This window comes from Dunckerocampus dactyliophorus, chromosome 15 (assembly GCF_027744805.1).
Source record: "Dunckerocampus dactyliophorus isolate RoL2022-P2 chromosome 15, RoL_Ddac_1.1, whole genome shotgun sequence".
NCBI classification, from domain to species: Eukaryota; Metazoa; Chordata; class Actinopteri; order Syngnathiformes; family Syngnathidae; genus Dunckerocampus; species Dunckerocampus dactyliophorus.
The window spans coordinates 14,840,001-14,857,370 of record NC_072833.1 but is presented as its reverse complement, the minus strand read 5'-3'; the positions used below and the strand labels follow the sequence as shown (position 1 = coordinate 14,857,370).

At 41.2% G+C, this 17,370-nt stretch overlaps 4 protein-coding genes across 8 annotated transcripts in view; 3 read left to right on the top strand and 1 right to left on the bottom strand.

The window, feature by feature from the left end:
• Positions 1–1,087: 1,087 nt before the first annotated feature.
• capgb (capping protein (actin filament), gelsolin-like b) lies at positions 1,088–7,574 on the top strand. Of its 2 annotated transcripts, none has more exons than XM_054752620.1 (9): positions 1,088–1,188; positions 3,390–3,583; positions 3,752–3,906; positions 3,976–4,134; positions 4,210–4,359; positions 4,439–4,525; positions 4,589–4,721; positions 4,803–4,894; positions 7,350–7,574. In XM_054752620.1, the coding sequence occupies exons 2-9, from the start codon at positions 3,391–3,393 to the stop codon at positions 7,413–7,415; spliced, it is 1,035 nt and encodes a 344-aa protein (XP_054608595.1). In that variant the 5' UTR covers positions 1,088–1,188; position 3,390; the 3' UTR covers positions 7,416–7,574. The 2 variants fall into 2 exon arrangements, with proteins under 2 accessions (XP_054608595.1, XP_054608594.1); XM_054752619.1 differs by lacking the exon at positions 1,088–1,188 and adding an exon at positions 1,468–1,726.
• A 2,489-nt stretch (positions 7,575–10,063) lies between these two features.
• Positions 10,064–15,425, top strand: si:dkey-219e21.2 (zinc-binding protein A33). Its single transcript, XM_054800650.1, has 9 exons — positions 10,064–10,097; positions 10,225–10,379; positions 10,449–10,553; positions 12,326–12,460; positions 12,535–12,654; positions 12,717–12,845; positions 13,357–13,435; positions 14,339–14,365; positions 14,437–15,425. Exons 1-9 carry the CDS (start codon positions 10,064–10,066, stop codon positions 14,958–14,960), a joined length of 1,308 nt encoding a protein of 435 aa, XP_054656625.1. The 3' UTR covers positions 14,961–15,425.
• Positions 15,426–15,834: 409 nt separating this feature from the next.
• The window catches only part of focad (focadhesin), a 24,876-nt gene continuing 23,340 nt past the window's right edge, over positions 15,835–17,370 (bottom strand). For 2 of the 3 annotated variants that reach the window (XM_054752444.1, XM_054752445.1), the window contains one exon: positions 15,836–17,370. This exon is cut by the window's right edge and continues 337 nt beyond it. The gene's annotated coding sequence lies outside the window, so the exon portion shown is untranslated. The other variant, XM_054752443.1, reaches the window with a different exon arrangement.
• The window catches only part of hacd4 (3-hydroxyacyl-CoA dehydratase 4), a 6,824-nt gene continuing 5,387 nt past the window's right edge, over positions 15,934–17,370 (top strand). For both annotated transcript variants that reach the window (XM_054752455.1, XM_054752456.1), the window contains exon 1: positions 15,934–16,225. In XM_054752455.1, the coding sequence (XP_054608430.1) occupies positions 16,113–16,225 (113 nt within the window). In that variant the 5' untranslated portion in view covers positions 15,934–16,112. The remainder of the gene's footprint in view (positions 16,226–17,370) is intronic.

Here is a 17,370-nt window from a genome sequence, read left to right as displayed (position 1 = left end):
ATGCCGTTATTGACTTAAAACGTTGCCAGATGTACAATATTTATTATGGCATTTGTACAATAATTTTACCCTCTGTACTATCAATAAACCGGCTCTTTGTCTTAGCTCCCTAAAAAGAGGTGCTTCTTTTGGCGGGGTAGATTACTACCGATACTCAAAGCAGGAAGAGGGCGGATATAATGCTTGCAGTACGTTTGAATATTGGCGCCCTCTAGGTAGCTGGAGTCCTGTAAATCCCATCAGTCCCTTAAAGAATAATAATACAATATATATAATAAATAGTAGCAACAACAAAATGAATCATAATCCCACAATGATTAAGAACAGCTATTTTGTGTAACTATTAACTAGAGTGGTACAAATATAAATTCTACATACCTACAGTAAACCCCAGTTTAACCCCAGTTTCAAATTATATAAGCATAATCTACCTGTCTGGACATGTGCAAACTATGACTCATTGTGTGCAATGTTGCATAGCTCAAAGGCTAACCTCAACATGCACTGCTATGAAGGTGTGTAGGCTGTGTCACAGTAAGAGCTGACTGTGTGGGCGTGGATGGGCAGCTCGATCCAAATATCAATAGCATCGGCACAAAGGGTAGTATCAGTATGGGGTTGATACAAGCATGATGAGAGACATATTTTTTATAATCAACAAATTAAAGGCAAAATCACAAACTCATTCAGTGATCTTGAAAAATGTATTTGCTTACTGTATTTATTTACTTACTGTATTTATTTACTCAAACATGCAGTATCGCCCACCTCCACTGTTGAGTGCTGAGATTCGTTCTCAGGGGTTTGTGGTCTGCTGCTGTAGTATCATTTTTAAGGTTAAAAAAGATAACCATCAGAAAAATGATAAGGTTTATACTGTCAACCACTGAATCAAATGTAAAGACGATTGAATCATCAGAAAAATGATAAGGTTTATACCGTCAACCACTTCATCAAATCCAAAGACGATTGAATCAGACAGATGTCGTTTGTATTTGCATTGAATGTTCCTTTTGTGTTTGAGACAGGCGGCTTGGCTGACACAGGCAGGAAATATGTGGTGTGTGTGTGTGTGTGTGTGTGTGTTGTCAGAAAGAATTTGTGTGCTTAGGACGTGCTTCTCCTTGCGTGACCACTTTTCTCTCCATTCTTTGCCAGTTTGGTCCTGCACCACCCTCATTTTCCAAGGTAAGCCTTCAACCTAAAGCCTTTTACAGCATATGCTGCACATTATTGCTCTTGTTGCATATTTGCACATCCTTAACCTTCAATTTTCTGTTTTCCACACTACAAGTCAGTTGAAAAGTGTCACAGCGGGACAATGCGACTATCCAGTCTGATTTTTCGTTGCAATGCTGTTGCTAGTTGTGAAAAGTTCTTCTCCTCTTCTTATCGTTCACATCAAGCAGCACTTCACCACTTCCTGAAAGTAAGGGTGGGGCGTTTGTGGTAAACATCAGCTTAACAGTGAGGGTCTCATATGCATTATGCACAGAGAGAATAGACATAAGGTCGCTGTCCTTGTAGCCAAGCTCGAGGAACCCGACTCTACCTCATCCCCCCCTTGTACCGTCGTCACAGGTAGCTAGGCTTTCATCACAGCGGCTTCAGTTACCTCCCACATAGTAGCCGCTCAGGCCAGGTGAAAACAAACTTCTCCTGGACCTCTCGACCAGACTCTCCGGAGGCCTCTGAGTATGGAGCCAGAGTCAGACAGCGTCATCCAGTTGAGTTGGCTCTTTCCTCTTGCTTTGGAGTGGCTTTTCTTCCACTCTAGTCCAGGCATCCAAATATTGAAATTAGCAGCAGTCGTGGATCAGTGCACTTCGGTCACTGCAGTGGCATTAGCAATGCTAAATATCACTTTCAAGTTCTTGTCTGTCGCTTGTGGCTGCAGTTTGAAGTCTCTGCCATGAACCGCTGACTTACATTACTGCTCTCCGCTCCATCCTCGCTGTGTTAATATTTATTGAACCCTTGCAATATGCGGCAACCCCGCCACAGCGACCTGATAAGGTATCGCCCTGCCAGAGCGTCTTCATCATCTCTTGTCCCATATAAGGAGAATTTATGATGCACAGATTCCGAGGGCATTGAGGGGAAGCAGCCTTCCTCCTGTGTCATAACAGCAGCCATCGTTTCCACATGAGCATACAGTATGGCGACACTTTACTGTGTGCAGTTAGGAGTGGGCAATCCTGCAATTTATTATTTTTTTTATACCAAGTAAATACTGGGCCAGTATTACTGATACCAATGCTTTTTATGTGAAATTTTTCAAGATGATTTTACCATTAATTTGTAGATCATTGTAATCAGAAAAAAGATTCAGAAAAGAAACACACATATCTGTGAAAAAAATACCACAATATAAGACAGTGTAAGTATATCCACAAAGTAATACAATTATTTCCTTATCCTATAGGTGTTAAACTCAAGACCCGGGGGCCAGATTCGGCCCACCACATTGTTTTGTGTGGCTCGCAAAAGCCTGTAAATAATGCCTGTGAAAATTTTTTGACCAAAAATGTGTACAGCATGCAGTTTAGAGCTGTCCTTTCTAGTCTTTGAGCATGAACTGATGAAGCCTGCTTGGATGAGAGGCGAAATGTCTTCTAACAGTCCAGTTGCGCGCACATTTCAGGCAAAGCTGCGGCCCTCTGAGGGCAACCATAACTGTGATGTGGCCTGTGGTGAAAAGGAGTTTGACGCACCTGACTTAGTCCTTTTTATTACATACAATTGTTTGAGTAAAATAACGCCAAGACTGTTGTGAAAAATAAGTAACCCAAAGCAAAAACTACTATTGGCTCTCATTTGAATCCTTTGGATTTTTGCCCCCAAAGCCCTCTGTTTCACTGCAGTCTGTTACTTACTTAACCATAAAGGGTGGATGGTTAGAGCTGAACTCAGTGATGTGCAGTCAGGGAAGGCAGGTGAGGCCCTGATGAAAAATAAAAAAAACAATTAATGATAACGTAAAATAAATATTAATATTTGTCCATTGAACTGTATTCTAAATGTATTTTCTGTATGAGTCCAATCATTTTTAACATTTTATTAATTAAAAATTGATGAATTTGCAAAGGGCAGAAACTGAAGAGAACTGAAAAATATCGGTCTTATCATGCTAATATGGATCAGGCACTGATTGGTGTCGATACTATCAATATTTGGATCAATCCACCCACACCTAGTGTGCAGGTGTGACTTGCTTGAGAGCCCACTCGGTGTTGCCAGAGGAAGTCACCATCTGATTGTGTCATTTCACGTCTGTTTGCTTTCACGTCTCCTTTCTGCTGTCCAGGGAAGCATCCTGAATGTATGCACATATCCTCTTCTTCTATTTGTTCTTTTTTACATGACACTGATGATTTCTCCTCGCGCAGCATGCTCGCCTTCCAGGCCGCAGCGGGTCAGTTCGGTCCAGAGATCCGTGAGCCGGGCTTGCACGCGTGGAGGGTGGAGAAGATGAAGGCGGTGCCTTTGCTCCCCTCAGAGGTGGGAGCTTTTTATAACGGTGACTCCTACCTGGTGCTGGAGAACCGTGGTGAGCTGGGAGCCGACCTCCACATGTGGATCGGTGAGACGAGACACTGCTGTCTTCATTGACCAATGCACGAGGACGGTCACAAGTGGCTGTTGTTTCCAGCGTGTGTCCAACGCTTAGGCAGCACTTTGTGCAACCTAGTTTCTTCTTGCTCCCTTTGATACCATTCAAGACTTGTGTCAAAAGAAGTCACTCTTGCAGGTGAGAAGTCATCCCGGGACGAGCAGGTGGCGTGTGCCATGCTGGCCACCCAGCTGGACAACTTCCTGGGTGGAGACCCCATCCAGCACCGACATGTCCAAGGCTACGAGTCTCCCGAGTTTATGAAGCTCTTCCCCAGAGGGGTCAGCTACAAGGTCCGACCTATAGCACCACATGTATAAACTGCTGAGCTTGTTTTGTTGAAGAGGAGCCTCTTGTCACAGGATGGAGGTGTGGAATCGGGCTTCAGGAGGTCTCAGGGCTCAGGCACGGTGCGCCGCTTGTACCAGATTAAAGGGAAACGCAACATCCGTGCCAAGGAGGTGGAACTGTCCTGGAAGAGCTTCAACAAGGGAGACTGCTTCATCTTGGACCTTGGGGAGGTGATGATATGCTCCAAAAAACAGCATGCGACCCAGAATATGTTTAATGCATTCTGGCTCTTTTCCCACGCCCAGGTGATTGTGTCCTGGACTGGATCCCAGGCCAATGTCTTTGAGAAGCAGAAAGTGCGGGAGATCGCCTCGCTGATTCGCGACACAGACAGACATGGAAAAGCTCGGATTGTGGACACGTGCGAAGGGGAGGAGCCTGAGGAAATGCTGAAGGTACACAATACTGTCTGATTTGGACAGTCAGTGTATTTTCTCACTCTAAGTCTTGGATGCTGTGTGGGATGTGGGGCAGGTCCTGGGACAGAAGCCTGAGCTGGCTGAAAGCTCACCAGAGGAAGACAGCAAAGCAGACATATCCAACACGGCCTCCCTCTACAAGGTATTAAATATCTTTTTTTTAAAAATAAAAATCAAAGCTCAACTCCTCCCTCCTTCCACTCAGGTGTCTGATGCCACCGGTTCCATGTCGTTGACCAAAGTTGAGGGTAAGAGCCCGTTTGCCAAGGAGCTGCTGCTTTGCGACGACTGCTTCATTCTGGACAACGGTGCCAATGGAAAGATCTTTGTGTGGAAAGGTGATCACTTGGCCTTGAATGCCTCATTTTTTTGTAATGGTTCTTCCCATTGGCCCTAATGGCTGTAATGCTGATGTTGAGGTTCGGGGGCCAACGCTGAGGAGAAAGACATGGCTCTGCAGATGGCAGACAACTTCATTGAGAAAATGACTTACCCCATGATGAAAACACAGGTACAGCAACACACTCCCATCCTGTCGCATTCACACTTAAAACACACTAAAACAGACTAGAGACCGATTGCCCTGCTAGTGCGGTTCGTTTGTTCAAGTGGACTAACACGAACAGACCAAACAGGCAGGACAGAGACCACCTGAGAGATGGGTCTGCCAGCAGACTCTAGTCCTAAGTGAGGCAAGTGTGAACGCCGATTACACTATCGCACCGGATATGATGCCACCATATGTGAGCGTAACCAGGCGATGCATAGCAACACCCAACAGAAAGATGAGTGAAAAGCATCGTAAAATAAGAGTTAAATGAAAGCTCAGAAGCGTAAATACTAGGGTTGTGAACGATAAAGTGATGCGACAGGATTGCCGGTTTGACAAGCGAGAGATGCGGCTGCATCGGTAGCAGCCTCTTGGATCGATAAGAATCAGCCATAAATCCTTAGATTAATCGATTATCAAGAATAGCAAGAATAGCGACCGGTTGACAGTCCGTCTCTTAAACAACGCGAGAGCTCGGGCTGCTAGCAAAACGATTGTTGCGCATGCTCCGTAGCTTAGCATGACTGAAGACAAGAATGGATCTAAATAGCATTAGCAGCACTAGCATTAGCAGCGCGCTAGCTTGTCACCGGGAAAGATTTTCAACACATCAGCAAAACATACATACATTACAGCAATCTTATATATATTATTTATTATATATTGTGTAAAACTAAGACAGGAACAACATCAAATCAAAAGTACTAAATGAATACGGCCCGACCACCCATCAGTACGAGACTGCAGTTTGTATTTCAGAGAGGTGCACGAACAAATATGCACATTTGCACTCAATAACGTCATCAAAGCTTAACTTTATGCATTCCCACATAGTCTAAGAATTTGGGACCAAATTTGAGGTTCTTGAATGAAATAATGACCCATATTTCCAAAATTGATAACCATTTACATAAAATTTTATGTAGTTATTTACAAATTATTTAGTTTGGGTTTTTTTTTACGTTTGTGATTTATTTTATCAGTGTGCCTAAACGTTTCCCACAGCCCGGTGGTTGGGGACCTCTTCCTTACAGCATGCTTGGGGATACGATATGCACTTTTGCACATTTTAAAATACTATAAGAATGCCACTTTTATACAATCGGCTTCGTTATTTTATAATGTAAGATTAATGTCCACATCAACAAATGTAATGTTGAATCGTACTGGATCGAATTATATCGTTTGTACACAGTAAGGAATCGTTCTGTTTTTCAAATATATCGGGGTTTTTTAATCGTATCTTAACCCGTGTATCTAGATGCTTTTTTAAATAATCGACCACAAAGAGATTTAAATCCCCAGTAAATACAGCACGTCAACATATTTGGCTCTTGTCAACAAAGCGGTCATGTTAATCAATAGTTCCATGAAGTCGTCAGAAGTGCTGTCAGCTTGAAGGAATTCGTCTTTGCTACATCTCAGCTGGTAGAAAATCCGCCATAGAAGGGAAAGTCCTAAAAGTGTATGTGACGCGGAAGATGTAATGTTGTTTTGGGTGCGCAAGGTCGCCAATGTACAAGTCACATGTGCCGTCCTTATATGCATATGCTTAACTGAAAGCATTTTTTTTGGTCCGCTGACAAAAAATACCAGTGTGAACGTTAACCTGACTGCACTGGAGTGACCACCAAAGAGCTTTTTTTCTGGTCTGGACCAGAGAACTGGACTACAAGTGTGAACACACCCTTAATGGCCTCCTTTCTTCCTGTTGAGTAAGAGACTATCCACAAGGAAACGTTTTCAGGTCAAAACAGCAAAGTATTTTATCGTTTCAGCCTCTCATCCACACGGAAACGGTCTTCTGAGTACCCTGAAACGATATTTTTTCAAAACGGCTTCCACAGTGGTAAAATCTGAAAACGCCGGCTTGTCATTTTCACACGAAAACGATGACGTCACCGACCCACCGCCACCCCACTGCCATCACATGACCAGAAGCGAGCTTTGATGATAAGCGAACATAATGTCTGAATATTTCGATGGACATGACTCACCCCAGTCAACATTTAGTTTCACTTCTCCTAAGTCGAGATGAGTCTTGGAAAGCGGAAGACAACGGACTTATGCACATGCTTTCTTTCTTCTTCCGTGGTTTAGTGTGTCACGTGGTTTCGTCTGCGTAGGCACGTAGGCGTGCCTGGGCTATTTCATTGTTTTCACTCAAGTGATCCCTTCTCATCTGGATGCATACTAATCCGGCACGGTGTGGATGCACATTTTTTTCAACCCGCCCCCCCCCAAAAAAAAATCTCACTAGCGTTCCCGTGTGGAGAGGGCCTAAATGTTATCTTGTCTGTGGCACCCTTATGACCTGCTCCTGCATGTTTTTTTAATGACTTGACTTGCACACATCAGCTAGTGTCATGTGGCTGCTAGCTAAAAGTGAGCTCTCTCTGTTGCTGTTGTGCTTCAGGTGGAGATCCTGCCTCAGGGGAAGGAGACCGTCATGTTCAAGCAATTTTTCAAGTGTTGGAACTAACACTAAATAAAACATTTCATTCTGGTTTTTGTACCCGCATTGACAACACTGACATTGACAACATGAAAGGTACTGATGCTCTGTGTGAGCTTGTGATACCAATTTTATAAATGAATAAAAACACATGAACCTGAGTTGAGATTTACACTTGGTTTCTTGGTTTGGTTTCTTTTCGGCGTCATGTTTTTATTGTCACCAGGACAACATCGATACAAGCAACATAAATGAATGTGACACGATGAGTCATTGATACGATAAATGACTTTGACCCTTGTACCAGGGTGATTGCGTGGCAAAATAAGAGGTTTAAGCTTTGCGGACGTTATGTCACATTTACTCACAGTACAAGCCAAAAGTTTAGAGACACGCTTTCATGCTATTAAATGAGAATGTGTCTCCAAACTTTTGACTGGTAAATACCGACATATTTTTAGATCTATGTAGACCTACTGTATGCATGACTTTTGTAGCGATACATACTTATAAAATTGTGCAGACTTATGTGCATATTTGTACATTGCTGTAGATGCAGCACCAGTCAAAGGTTTGGAGAGACTTTCCCATGCTATTAAATATGCAGTCTGCCTTGGTTAGAGACTGCATGGGGGTGTGTGCTAACTTTAGAATGTGCTTTAATCATTGGAAACCTGCTCTCTTCCTGCTCCGACATTGCAAACCATGCACTACCTAACGGACAATCCAGCGCATTCGTTATGTTTGTTATCAGCTAATAATAGCAATTTGGCAAAGTTTAGCTACAAGCGTTACAATCATTGAATGTGTCATAACCACACAATATGACTTCAAATCGTCAGTCGCATCTCTCTGACTGCTTTTGTGTATGTCTAATGATAATTGATTTAACCACTTTATTGCCGTTAATCATTCAATTAGTACAGTATTAACACAGAAAGATATTCCCTTTTTGTATAGTTACCGGTATTAATGAAATTCAACTATTTTTTTGTTGATTTGATAACAAAACATTTTTCCCCCACATACAGTACAGTAATATGACTAACATCTTAAGCCAAGTAGAGCCACTGTAAACACACAGTGTGCGTCACAGCCAGTGATAGGCAGAGATTTATTGTCACTGCTGTAAAATTTAAGACCGCGCTGAGTGCGAACGTGCCAGCAGAATAAAGGTAGCCTCGCTGGCTGCTGTCGTGGCCCCATAAAAAGAGAGTCCAAAGGTCAGGCTGATGCAGAGACAATCAAAAAGGTTGGACAGGCAGCGGAGGTTGTCCAGTCATTTTTCCACCTGCAGAGCTTCACCTCCACTCCCTCCGACTTCAGGTAACCATCATTGTTAGCATTGTACACGACGGAATTAATGATAGGATTATATCTGACCTGACTTCATTGTCGCCATTATTATTTCCATTTTTTGGTGTTCTTTTTTAAACAAAATAAGTATATTATTTACTTATACTTTATAGACTGATTAGGGGTTAATAATATAGACCAATGCGACACAGAGCAATGATTCTCAAACCTTATACGCCAAGTAAATAATTTAGCTTTGCATCAACTACCATTTCCGCTACCACAACGGTTTAGCGTTTAGTTAATGGGCTTCTGGCATATGAGGAGTGTCAAACATTAATGTTAGCGAAGGAAAATTTAATTAGGCAATTCAATTTTGAAATTTTTGGTTCATAGATTTGGTTATGGTTTATTTGTTTCAAGCATGCTGAACAAGTAACATGGAGAAATGTCACGTTTACACTTGCACAGTTCAGCATGTTCGAAAAGGAGTAGGAAGAAGCGGGGCTTGTTTCATTCTAGTAATTTCCCCGTATCTCAGCATTACTGATCGTTTGTTCACCTGCTGTACTTAAATATTACCATTTTCTAATTGGGAGGAAAAAAACAAAGACAATTATTAGAGGGTTTCTTAAAAAATACAAATAATAAACAAATAATAAATCAGAATACTGTAAATACAATTAATTAAATAATACAAAATAATTACAAACATATATTGACATATAACGATAATTACATTAAGATACATAAAGACATAATAAATAGATGGTAGAATAAATACATAAATAATACAGGAGTTGGAAAAAAAAAACTGACAGAAAAATTGTATAATGTATAAGTAATTAAAGATATAAACTAAGCAATAATGTGTTACATTTATATAGCTGTTCTAATAGAATTTTATTTTTAAGCTACTGACTAGATGGAGCCCTTGTACCACCAGAGGTACTCATGACACAGTTTGAGAATCTATGGTACAGATTAGTGTCCAATTAGTGTGTTCTTTAGCGAGCGAGAGAGAGAGAGACGTTTCTATTTGATCCATTTTTATCTCTAATTTTCCCTATTTCCCATTTTTGCAGTTTTGGTTGAATCTTTTTATTTTTATAAAATTTGCCCCTGCCCCACATTTTGAAAATCCCTGGCATCGATGATTTGGTTAAATATGTGTGTTTTTTTACATTTCTCTTTACAATTTGGGGCTACTTGGGCCATACTATGAAGTACTCTTCATATGTTCAAATGTACTGAAAATAGCAACAACGTGGCTGCCAGAGTCATGTTTTACTTTTCCCTACCTTGATTAATCTGATTTTTTTTCATCAGCTGGAACACTATGTTGTCTTTTTTTGGTCTGCAGGAGTGAGGAGACCTGAATGGAGATGAAGAGCATTCTGAAATCAGAAAGAAGTAAGTTTCCATTCAGTCACTGTTGGATAACTCGCAACCTTTGACCTCACTGTGGCGCTGATGAGATGGCACCTTTGTAGTGTTGACATTGTATTGTAAAGTAAATGATGTGACTGTGCACCTGCAGAGATGAGCTTGCTGCTGAAGGTGGAGGATTACAACATCAAGCAGAGCAGCACCATTGGGGCCCTGCGCTGGAACCTCCCTGAGGAGAGCATCCAGGTTCACAGCTCGGCCCCCAGCGGACCCATCAACGGTGCCAACCTCACTGGACACTCACAGGTGAGCTGCTCAGCTAGACCGGAATCTGTCCATACTTATAAATGTATTTATGGATATGTTCTTTGACAGCACCAGCAGCAGTCTCGCCAGAGCAGCTTGAAGGATCTGCGCACCCTGCAGGAGTGTGTACAGTTCATCCAACATTGGAAGGAGCAAGTGGAGCAGGTTTGCAAGGTAGAACCCAACACACTTTTATGAAAGGTGAACACATCTGTTACACGCTTTATTTCAGGGATAAGGAACCGTAACACAGGGGTTCAAACTATATACTCTAATGGCCGCATATAGAAATATTGTGTTAACATGTGAAAGATATGGTATGAATGAATTATCAGTAAAAGTTGTGGAGAAGGGGTAGGATTAAATAAGCTCTTTTTCGGACATGTTAAACTGTACAAATGGAACCATGTGATGTTCCTTAATACTATTATTATTATTCCAGCTTTAACATACTTGAAAATTTACCATTGAGCAAGTGTATCCTGCTTATGTTTATCACAACAGGACGCATGAGAACCATCAAAGACCACTGTAATCAAAACCATATTATACTGTAAGATGTGCAGATAGTCCTTCATTTTAGGAGGCATTTGGGCTATTTTTTTCCTTTGTTTCTGTGTCATGTTCTAATGTGGGTTGTGTTTAATTTTGTCCATAGAATAATTCGGGGGCCAATAAAAAAAACAAGCCCCAGCCCACACTGTGGACACACCAGCCTTAAAGTGCTCATGACACCAAAAAAAAGTGTGGAAAAAAAACTAACAAAATGAAAGTATTGTATATATTAGTAATACCGGTCTGTATCGGACAATTTCCGTGAAAAAGTATGGTATCAGCTTGCTTTTTAATGCCGATCCCCTTCGCCGACCACCTCCGCCCCCATTGCAGCATAATGACCGTCTCCCGCTCACTTTCCCTTCACATGTCTGCCGTGTGGGACTTCCTGTCGTTGTGAGAATGATATAAGTTTTGTACCCTGCAAAACATGCCACAAAAAATATATTAAAAAGCTTTAGTTTGGTGCAGCATTTGGGTGGCGGGCACTTGGCAGGGTGTGCTGAGTTTTGGCGGCTCACGATGTGATCATCGGTCGGGCGACCGCTACAGGTTGGTTTATGCTTGACGCAAGCATCCGCGAGGTCCGGCCAAACGAGGTCCGGCCAAATTATGTTACGAAGTCAAATATATTTTTTGTCTAAATTTTATGGTTCCCCGTTCATATCATATACTGTAGCCCAGGGGTGACCACCTTGAGCCCCCGCCCCCACGACCACATGAGGCGCCTGCAAGCCTGCTTTTCATTCAGGTTTTCAGTTAATAATGTGAGAACACTAGAAAGAAATGCATTCTGAAATACAAAATGTGAGATGTGGATATCAGCATTTTGTTAATGTTCTGGTAAAACAAGCATATTCGCTTTGTTTGGCTTGAAAAAGCTATGAAAATAAATGTTGCGAAAATGAGTAGCTCTTGGCTATTTTCATTTTGTAAAAGTAGCTCTCACAAGAAAAAGCAGTGATGACCCCTGATATAGCCAATAGTACATTTAAAAATTTACACTTAATCTATGTGATCGGTATCAGCCGATTTCACTCATGGATGATCAGTATCAGCAGCATAAAAACCTGATCCTGATCAGAGCATTTATATATATATATATATATATATATATATATATATTATAAAGTAATATAAGTAAATATTTAAATATTCGAGCACACATGTAACACAGAAAATATGCCTTTCAATGTTATTTTTCATGGCAGAAATAACAAGATTAACATGTGATTTGGTGTCATGAGCAGTTTATGATAGCTTTGAGCAAACATGAAGCAAGTTGTTTGATTGGTGGAGCGTTGCTATGGGAAACGGGCCTTTCCATATTGGGAAAATGAGCCTGTTTCAAGCGGTTGGAAGTAAGTAAAGGTCTGCATGTGTTGTTCCAGCGCGGTGGAGGCAATGCAGAGGAAGGAAGCAGCAAACGACAAACTCAGAAGTCGGACTCACGCACGGAACGCAGTCTGGAGGAGAGCAGGAAGCTCATCTTGGAGTGGGCCAATGAGCTCAGCCACGTGGACAAGGTGAGTTGGAGCACTAAATGACGGGTGGCATTTTTAAATACACGAGGTCTCATATGCCGAATGCATGCATTCAGTTCCTGAAGGAGAAATCCTGTACTCCTGAGAACAAAGCGCATGAGAAAGACTTGGATGCTAATGAGAAAGCACAGCTGAGGATTATGGAGTGGGCCAAGGAGCTGCAGAAGGTCTCAGAGGTGAGGCAAAACCTGCACCTTGATCTTAGGAAGCACACCACTGACGCACTTTTCACTTGCAGAGCTGTGGCGTACCAAGTGACGAGCTGGGCAAAGTGCTACGCCTACTGGGCCTGAAAAAGAAACGTCTCGTCAGCCTGCTGCCTCTGCTGGAGTTCATCACATGGTCGCTCCTCAAAGAAGACAGCGCGGTGAGTGGCTGAGCTGACGTCCAGGCAAGAAGCACGTGGCAAGAAAAAGCCTGCAGTTGAAATGTGGGAAACTGAAGGAGGTCAGCTAGTTACAAGCAATAAGATCATAAAGCAATGAAAGCAATACTGGGTTTATAGGCAGGATGAAGCAAAGTCAAGCTGATACGTGACATGGTGTGAGAGCTTTATGAACGCACTTTATGTAACATCAACCTAGTTGTGCGTGTGAGAGTGCAATAAAGAGACGGGTCATTGTTTATATAACCACCTCTGTACTGATAACATGTCAATAGAAATGACTTGAAACGGTCATAGTCTCCATTACGGAAGGTCAAAGACATTTATTTGTTTTCGTTACCTTTATTTGATTTGTGGCAAATATTTAATGTTTGAACCGTGCGTTATTGCTCTCGTAAAGCCGGTTTCTCTGCTGCCCGGCCGTCTTTTACAATTTATTGTCCCACATGTGGAAACATGAGGTTAACGGCTGTTTTTCTTTTTTTATTCTCAGGGGATGATCCCACAGTTATGGTTACTGGTAAAGCAGCGCACGTGGAAAGCAGGAACTTCAAGATACATCCCCAACTCAGGTAGTCATGGTGGCCGATAAAACAAATTTTGATCTGATACCAAGTAAATTCAGGGCCGGTATCACCGATAATCATACTTTTTACTTGAAATTTTCCAAGATCATTGAATGTTTTTGATTTTTGCCTTTGATTTGTTGATCATGACTCGTGACTAGAATCAAAATAGGCAAACTTATTTGTCAACAATTTAACAATATTTAATACAACAATACTGTATTAGGCAATGTAACAATATCAACAAAATAATACAATTATTCCCTTCTATTACTACAATTGTTTGACCAAAAAAAGTCAATAGGCCTATAAAAAATAACAAAATGAAAACTACTATTGGCTTTCATTCAAATCCTTTGGTTTTTTTGGCCCCAAAGCCCTCCTATGTCCAAGGATGTATTCCCTGAGTTTGGGACACACAAAAAAAACCACAAATATATTTGGGAAAAAAAAAAATACAGTATATTGACCTCACCATGCTCGTATCGGTATCACATTGATACTAGCCTACTAAGTCCTTGGACACGGGTTTTGGGGGCAAAAGGTGAAAGGATTTGAATGGGAGCCAATAGTAGTTTTTGCTTTTGTTTACTTATTTTGCACCACTGACTTTTTTTGCTCAAACAACTGTATTTAATGAGAGTGAATAATTGTGTTATTTTATTGATATTGTTACATACTCTCGTATAGTTTTGTATGATATTAAATATTGTTAAATTGTTCACAAATAAGATTGTTTTGTTTGTGTATCAAAACTAGCTTGGTATAGATAATATTTGGATCAATCCTCTCACCTCTTTAATTCGACCGCTGCGTCAACAACAATACGCAGCCTGGCATCCTGATTTGGTTTATGACTTTGCAATTTGGTCTTGTGCGTCAATACCTGATGTTTGTGTCTGCTTTCAGTTTGGAATTGGATCCGCAGTGCCGCAGGTGAGGCCAGCACACAACAAAAAAAAAAAGGTGTGTGTGAAATGTGAGACTAACAGACTTCAATCGAACAGCTGATGTAATTCTGGACCCCATGACCAACCACCCGTGGCTGACCTTGTCCGAGGACCAGCGTAAAGTCCAGGAGGGTCTGTCGGAAGCCAACCTGCCATACAGCTCGCAGCGCTTCGACAGTTGGGCCTGCGTGCTGGCTTGGGAGGGCTACGACCGAGGTCGGCACTACTGGGAGGTAGACATCGCCAACAACGGCTATTGGCGACTCGGACTGACCATTGTCAACTCCAAGCGCCACGGCCGCTTCCCCATGACCCCAAAAACGGGCTACTGGTGCCTCTGGCGCAGCACGCACCAATTCTACGCCTGCACCAAGCCTGAGACGCCGCTGCCTGTCAACCTGGTGCCGCAGCGGATGGGGGTCTACCTTGACTACGAGGAAGGACAGATCTCGTTCTACAACGCCGAAACAAAGTCCCACATCTACACTTTCACGGGGAACTTCAAGGAGAAGGTGTACCCGCTCTTTGCGCCTCTAGATGGCCGCACTCTCATGACCATAATCCCGCCGCACAACATCTAAACTACTCTTGGACCTTCTTTAGCATGAGCTAGTACAAGATGGAAACAACACAAAAAGTCTCTCTCTTGCGGATGACAGATCAAGTGCTTGATGATTATTGCCAATAAATGTCTGATCTCTGCACTACATACCATAGACACACAACATGTAGACTACATACATAATGACATGACTACTACATAATGTCAAAATTATTTATATTTATAGGTAGATTTTACACTCTATGATTAACAACATTTGCATGCACGTTACAGTGCACTTGCACAAACTGCTAAAATAAATAAAGGTCTTATGTAGATGTCTGTTTCCGTCTTTTGAAAGAAAATAAGGGAATTAACCCTGCTCAACAGGAAAGTGCAATATTCTGTAAAATACAAGGTAACGTTTAAATATGTGTAAATGTATTTATGTGTACTCTATACTGTGCTTTATTATTAATGGATTGTCTTGGAATTAAAATCCATAAATTGGTGAGCAAAATGTGTTACAATTTATATGTAATAAAGCTTATTTGAACAATGCTGTGTGACAGTATGATCATTAATAGGGTTGGGCATCGAGCATCTATGGGAACCGAGACTAACATTGATTCTCCCGGAATCGTTCATTTTTTAAATTTCGATCCCTACGTTTGATGATCAAAAATGGCCGAATAACACCAACGAAGAAGCCAGCGAACACCAGAGAAGAAGCGTCAGGAAGGTTTGTGTTTATACATTCCAACCATGAACAGTGTGCGACAGCGCTGTGTGTTTTGTCAATTTTTTCCTAATTAATAAATATTGTCCACAAAACCAGTTGTCTTTTTTTCTATTTTATTATCGAAGCTTCGAGTCACCACTGAACAGAGGGCAGTCTATCCAAAAGCATCGTATGTCTAGAAGTGCGAGGAACAAAGACACAAACAGGCATATATCAGCGTGGGAAGATACAGGAGTGAGGAACTTCTTTTTTTTCTTCGAAAAGGGAATCGAACACTCCCGCTATTCAAAAGAAACCAGCTGTGCGATAGCGCCGACAGGCCACATCGAACACATCTAGCTCAGTGTGAGAAGGATGAAACAACGGTCAGGGGTGAAAAATTCACACAAAACTAATTGGATTAAAACATAGTAAAAGTTCATACAGTGGAAATACTGATTTTGCCAATACATGTGCAACATTTGCAATGCCATCGTGTCATATAAAGGAGGGCGCACCACTCTCACGGTGTACAGAGTGCCCCATTTTCGACACGCTACGCCAGACTTCTTCCAACCAGCCAGGTAAGTAAAACAATAAACTGCGCCGACCTTATGCTAACATTGAAGCAGCAAAAAAATTACACTTAACTGCGAATACGGTGGCCAACTCAAATATCCAGCCAATGTAAGGCTATCTATATACTGGTTAAAAATAACCCTTCCCAGAGGAAAAAACATTCAAAAAGATGTCAACAATGTGTCATTTACTTACTCCTAGACAAACTTGAGATCTGTGTGACACCAAACTCAGATTTCTCCTGTGTGTCATTTTTTTCTCCAGAGCAATAAGATGCACTAAATCTCAATTTAGTCTCTCCTAAAGTTTCAGAAGAGATCTCAACAAGCTCTAATATAATTCTCAAAATCTCTCAACTTTTGTGTCTCTTCGTGATCGCGGGCAGAGAAATCCAGGAGCTCTCTCTATGAACTAAATCTGTTCTCATCAGTTCATGCATCTTATACTAAGATCAGACAGAACAAATGAAGAGCTCTCCATAAGCACTCATTGATTAGAGACTTTTTGATTATGTTGACTTTGTTGTAAATCACATGATATATTTTTTTGTATTTATGTATTACTGTACGCAGAATGAATTGATGGGAAATGTATGCTTGTAGGCCTTCCACTTTTATATTAATTACATAAAAATGTAGAAAAATATACACATGTACAGCATAGAATTAAACAATAGTTTAAGAAAGATAAAATAATGAAGTCATGTTATTGAGTATGAGTAGTGATATATTGCACAGTATTTTCAGTCATATTTTATATTGCACATTTTGTGCAAAAAAAAAATAAATTAGTTGATAAACATACTTTGGTTGCCGAAAATATTTGTCCTGTGTTTTATTCTGATTCTAATCATGATCAACAAATCAAAGGCAGAATCACAAAATCAATCAGTGAGCTTGAAAAAATTTCAAGTAAAATGTATCGGCAATTCTGGCTTTGGCCTGAAGAGGTCAATGCAGGCTGAAGAAAGATCAAGGCCTGCAGCACAAGTTGAACTCTTAAGACACACTAAACAAAATTTACTATAAGTATAAACCACGACCACTGAGCTCCAAATTGTATGTCTTTACTAATATGAAGTAGACTAATTCACGGTTGGTGTTTATATTTGACACACGTGGAGTATTCAAAATAAAGCACCAACCACCAA

Coding starts and splice junctions, on each gene's coding strand:
- capgb (XM_054752619.1), top strand. CDS start 1,698: ATGGAGCCAGAGTCAGACAGCGTCATCCA. Junction 1,727..3,389: donor GAGTCAGACAGCGTCATCCA/GTTGAGTTGGCT, acceptor CTCCTCGCGCAG/CATGCTCGCCTTCCAGGCCG. Junction 3,584..3,751: donor CGACCTCCACATGTGGATCG/GTGAGACGAGAC, acceptor TCACTCTTGCAG/GTGAGAAGTCATCCCGGGAC.
- si:dkey-219e21.2 (XM_054800650.1), top strand. CDS start 10,064: ATGGAGATGAAGAGCATTCTGAAATCAGAAAGAA. Junction 10,380..10,448: donor ACCTCACTGGACACTCACAG/GTGAGCTGCTCA, acceptor GTTCTTTGACAG/CACCAGCAGCAGTCTCGCCA. Junction 12,461..12,534: donor AGCTCAGCCACGTGGACAAG/GTGAGTTGGAGC, acceptor GCATGCATTCAG/TTCCTGAAGGAGAAATCCTG.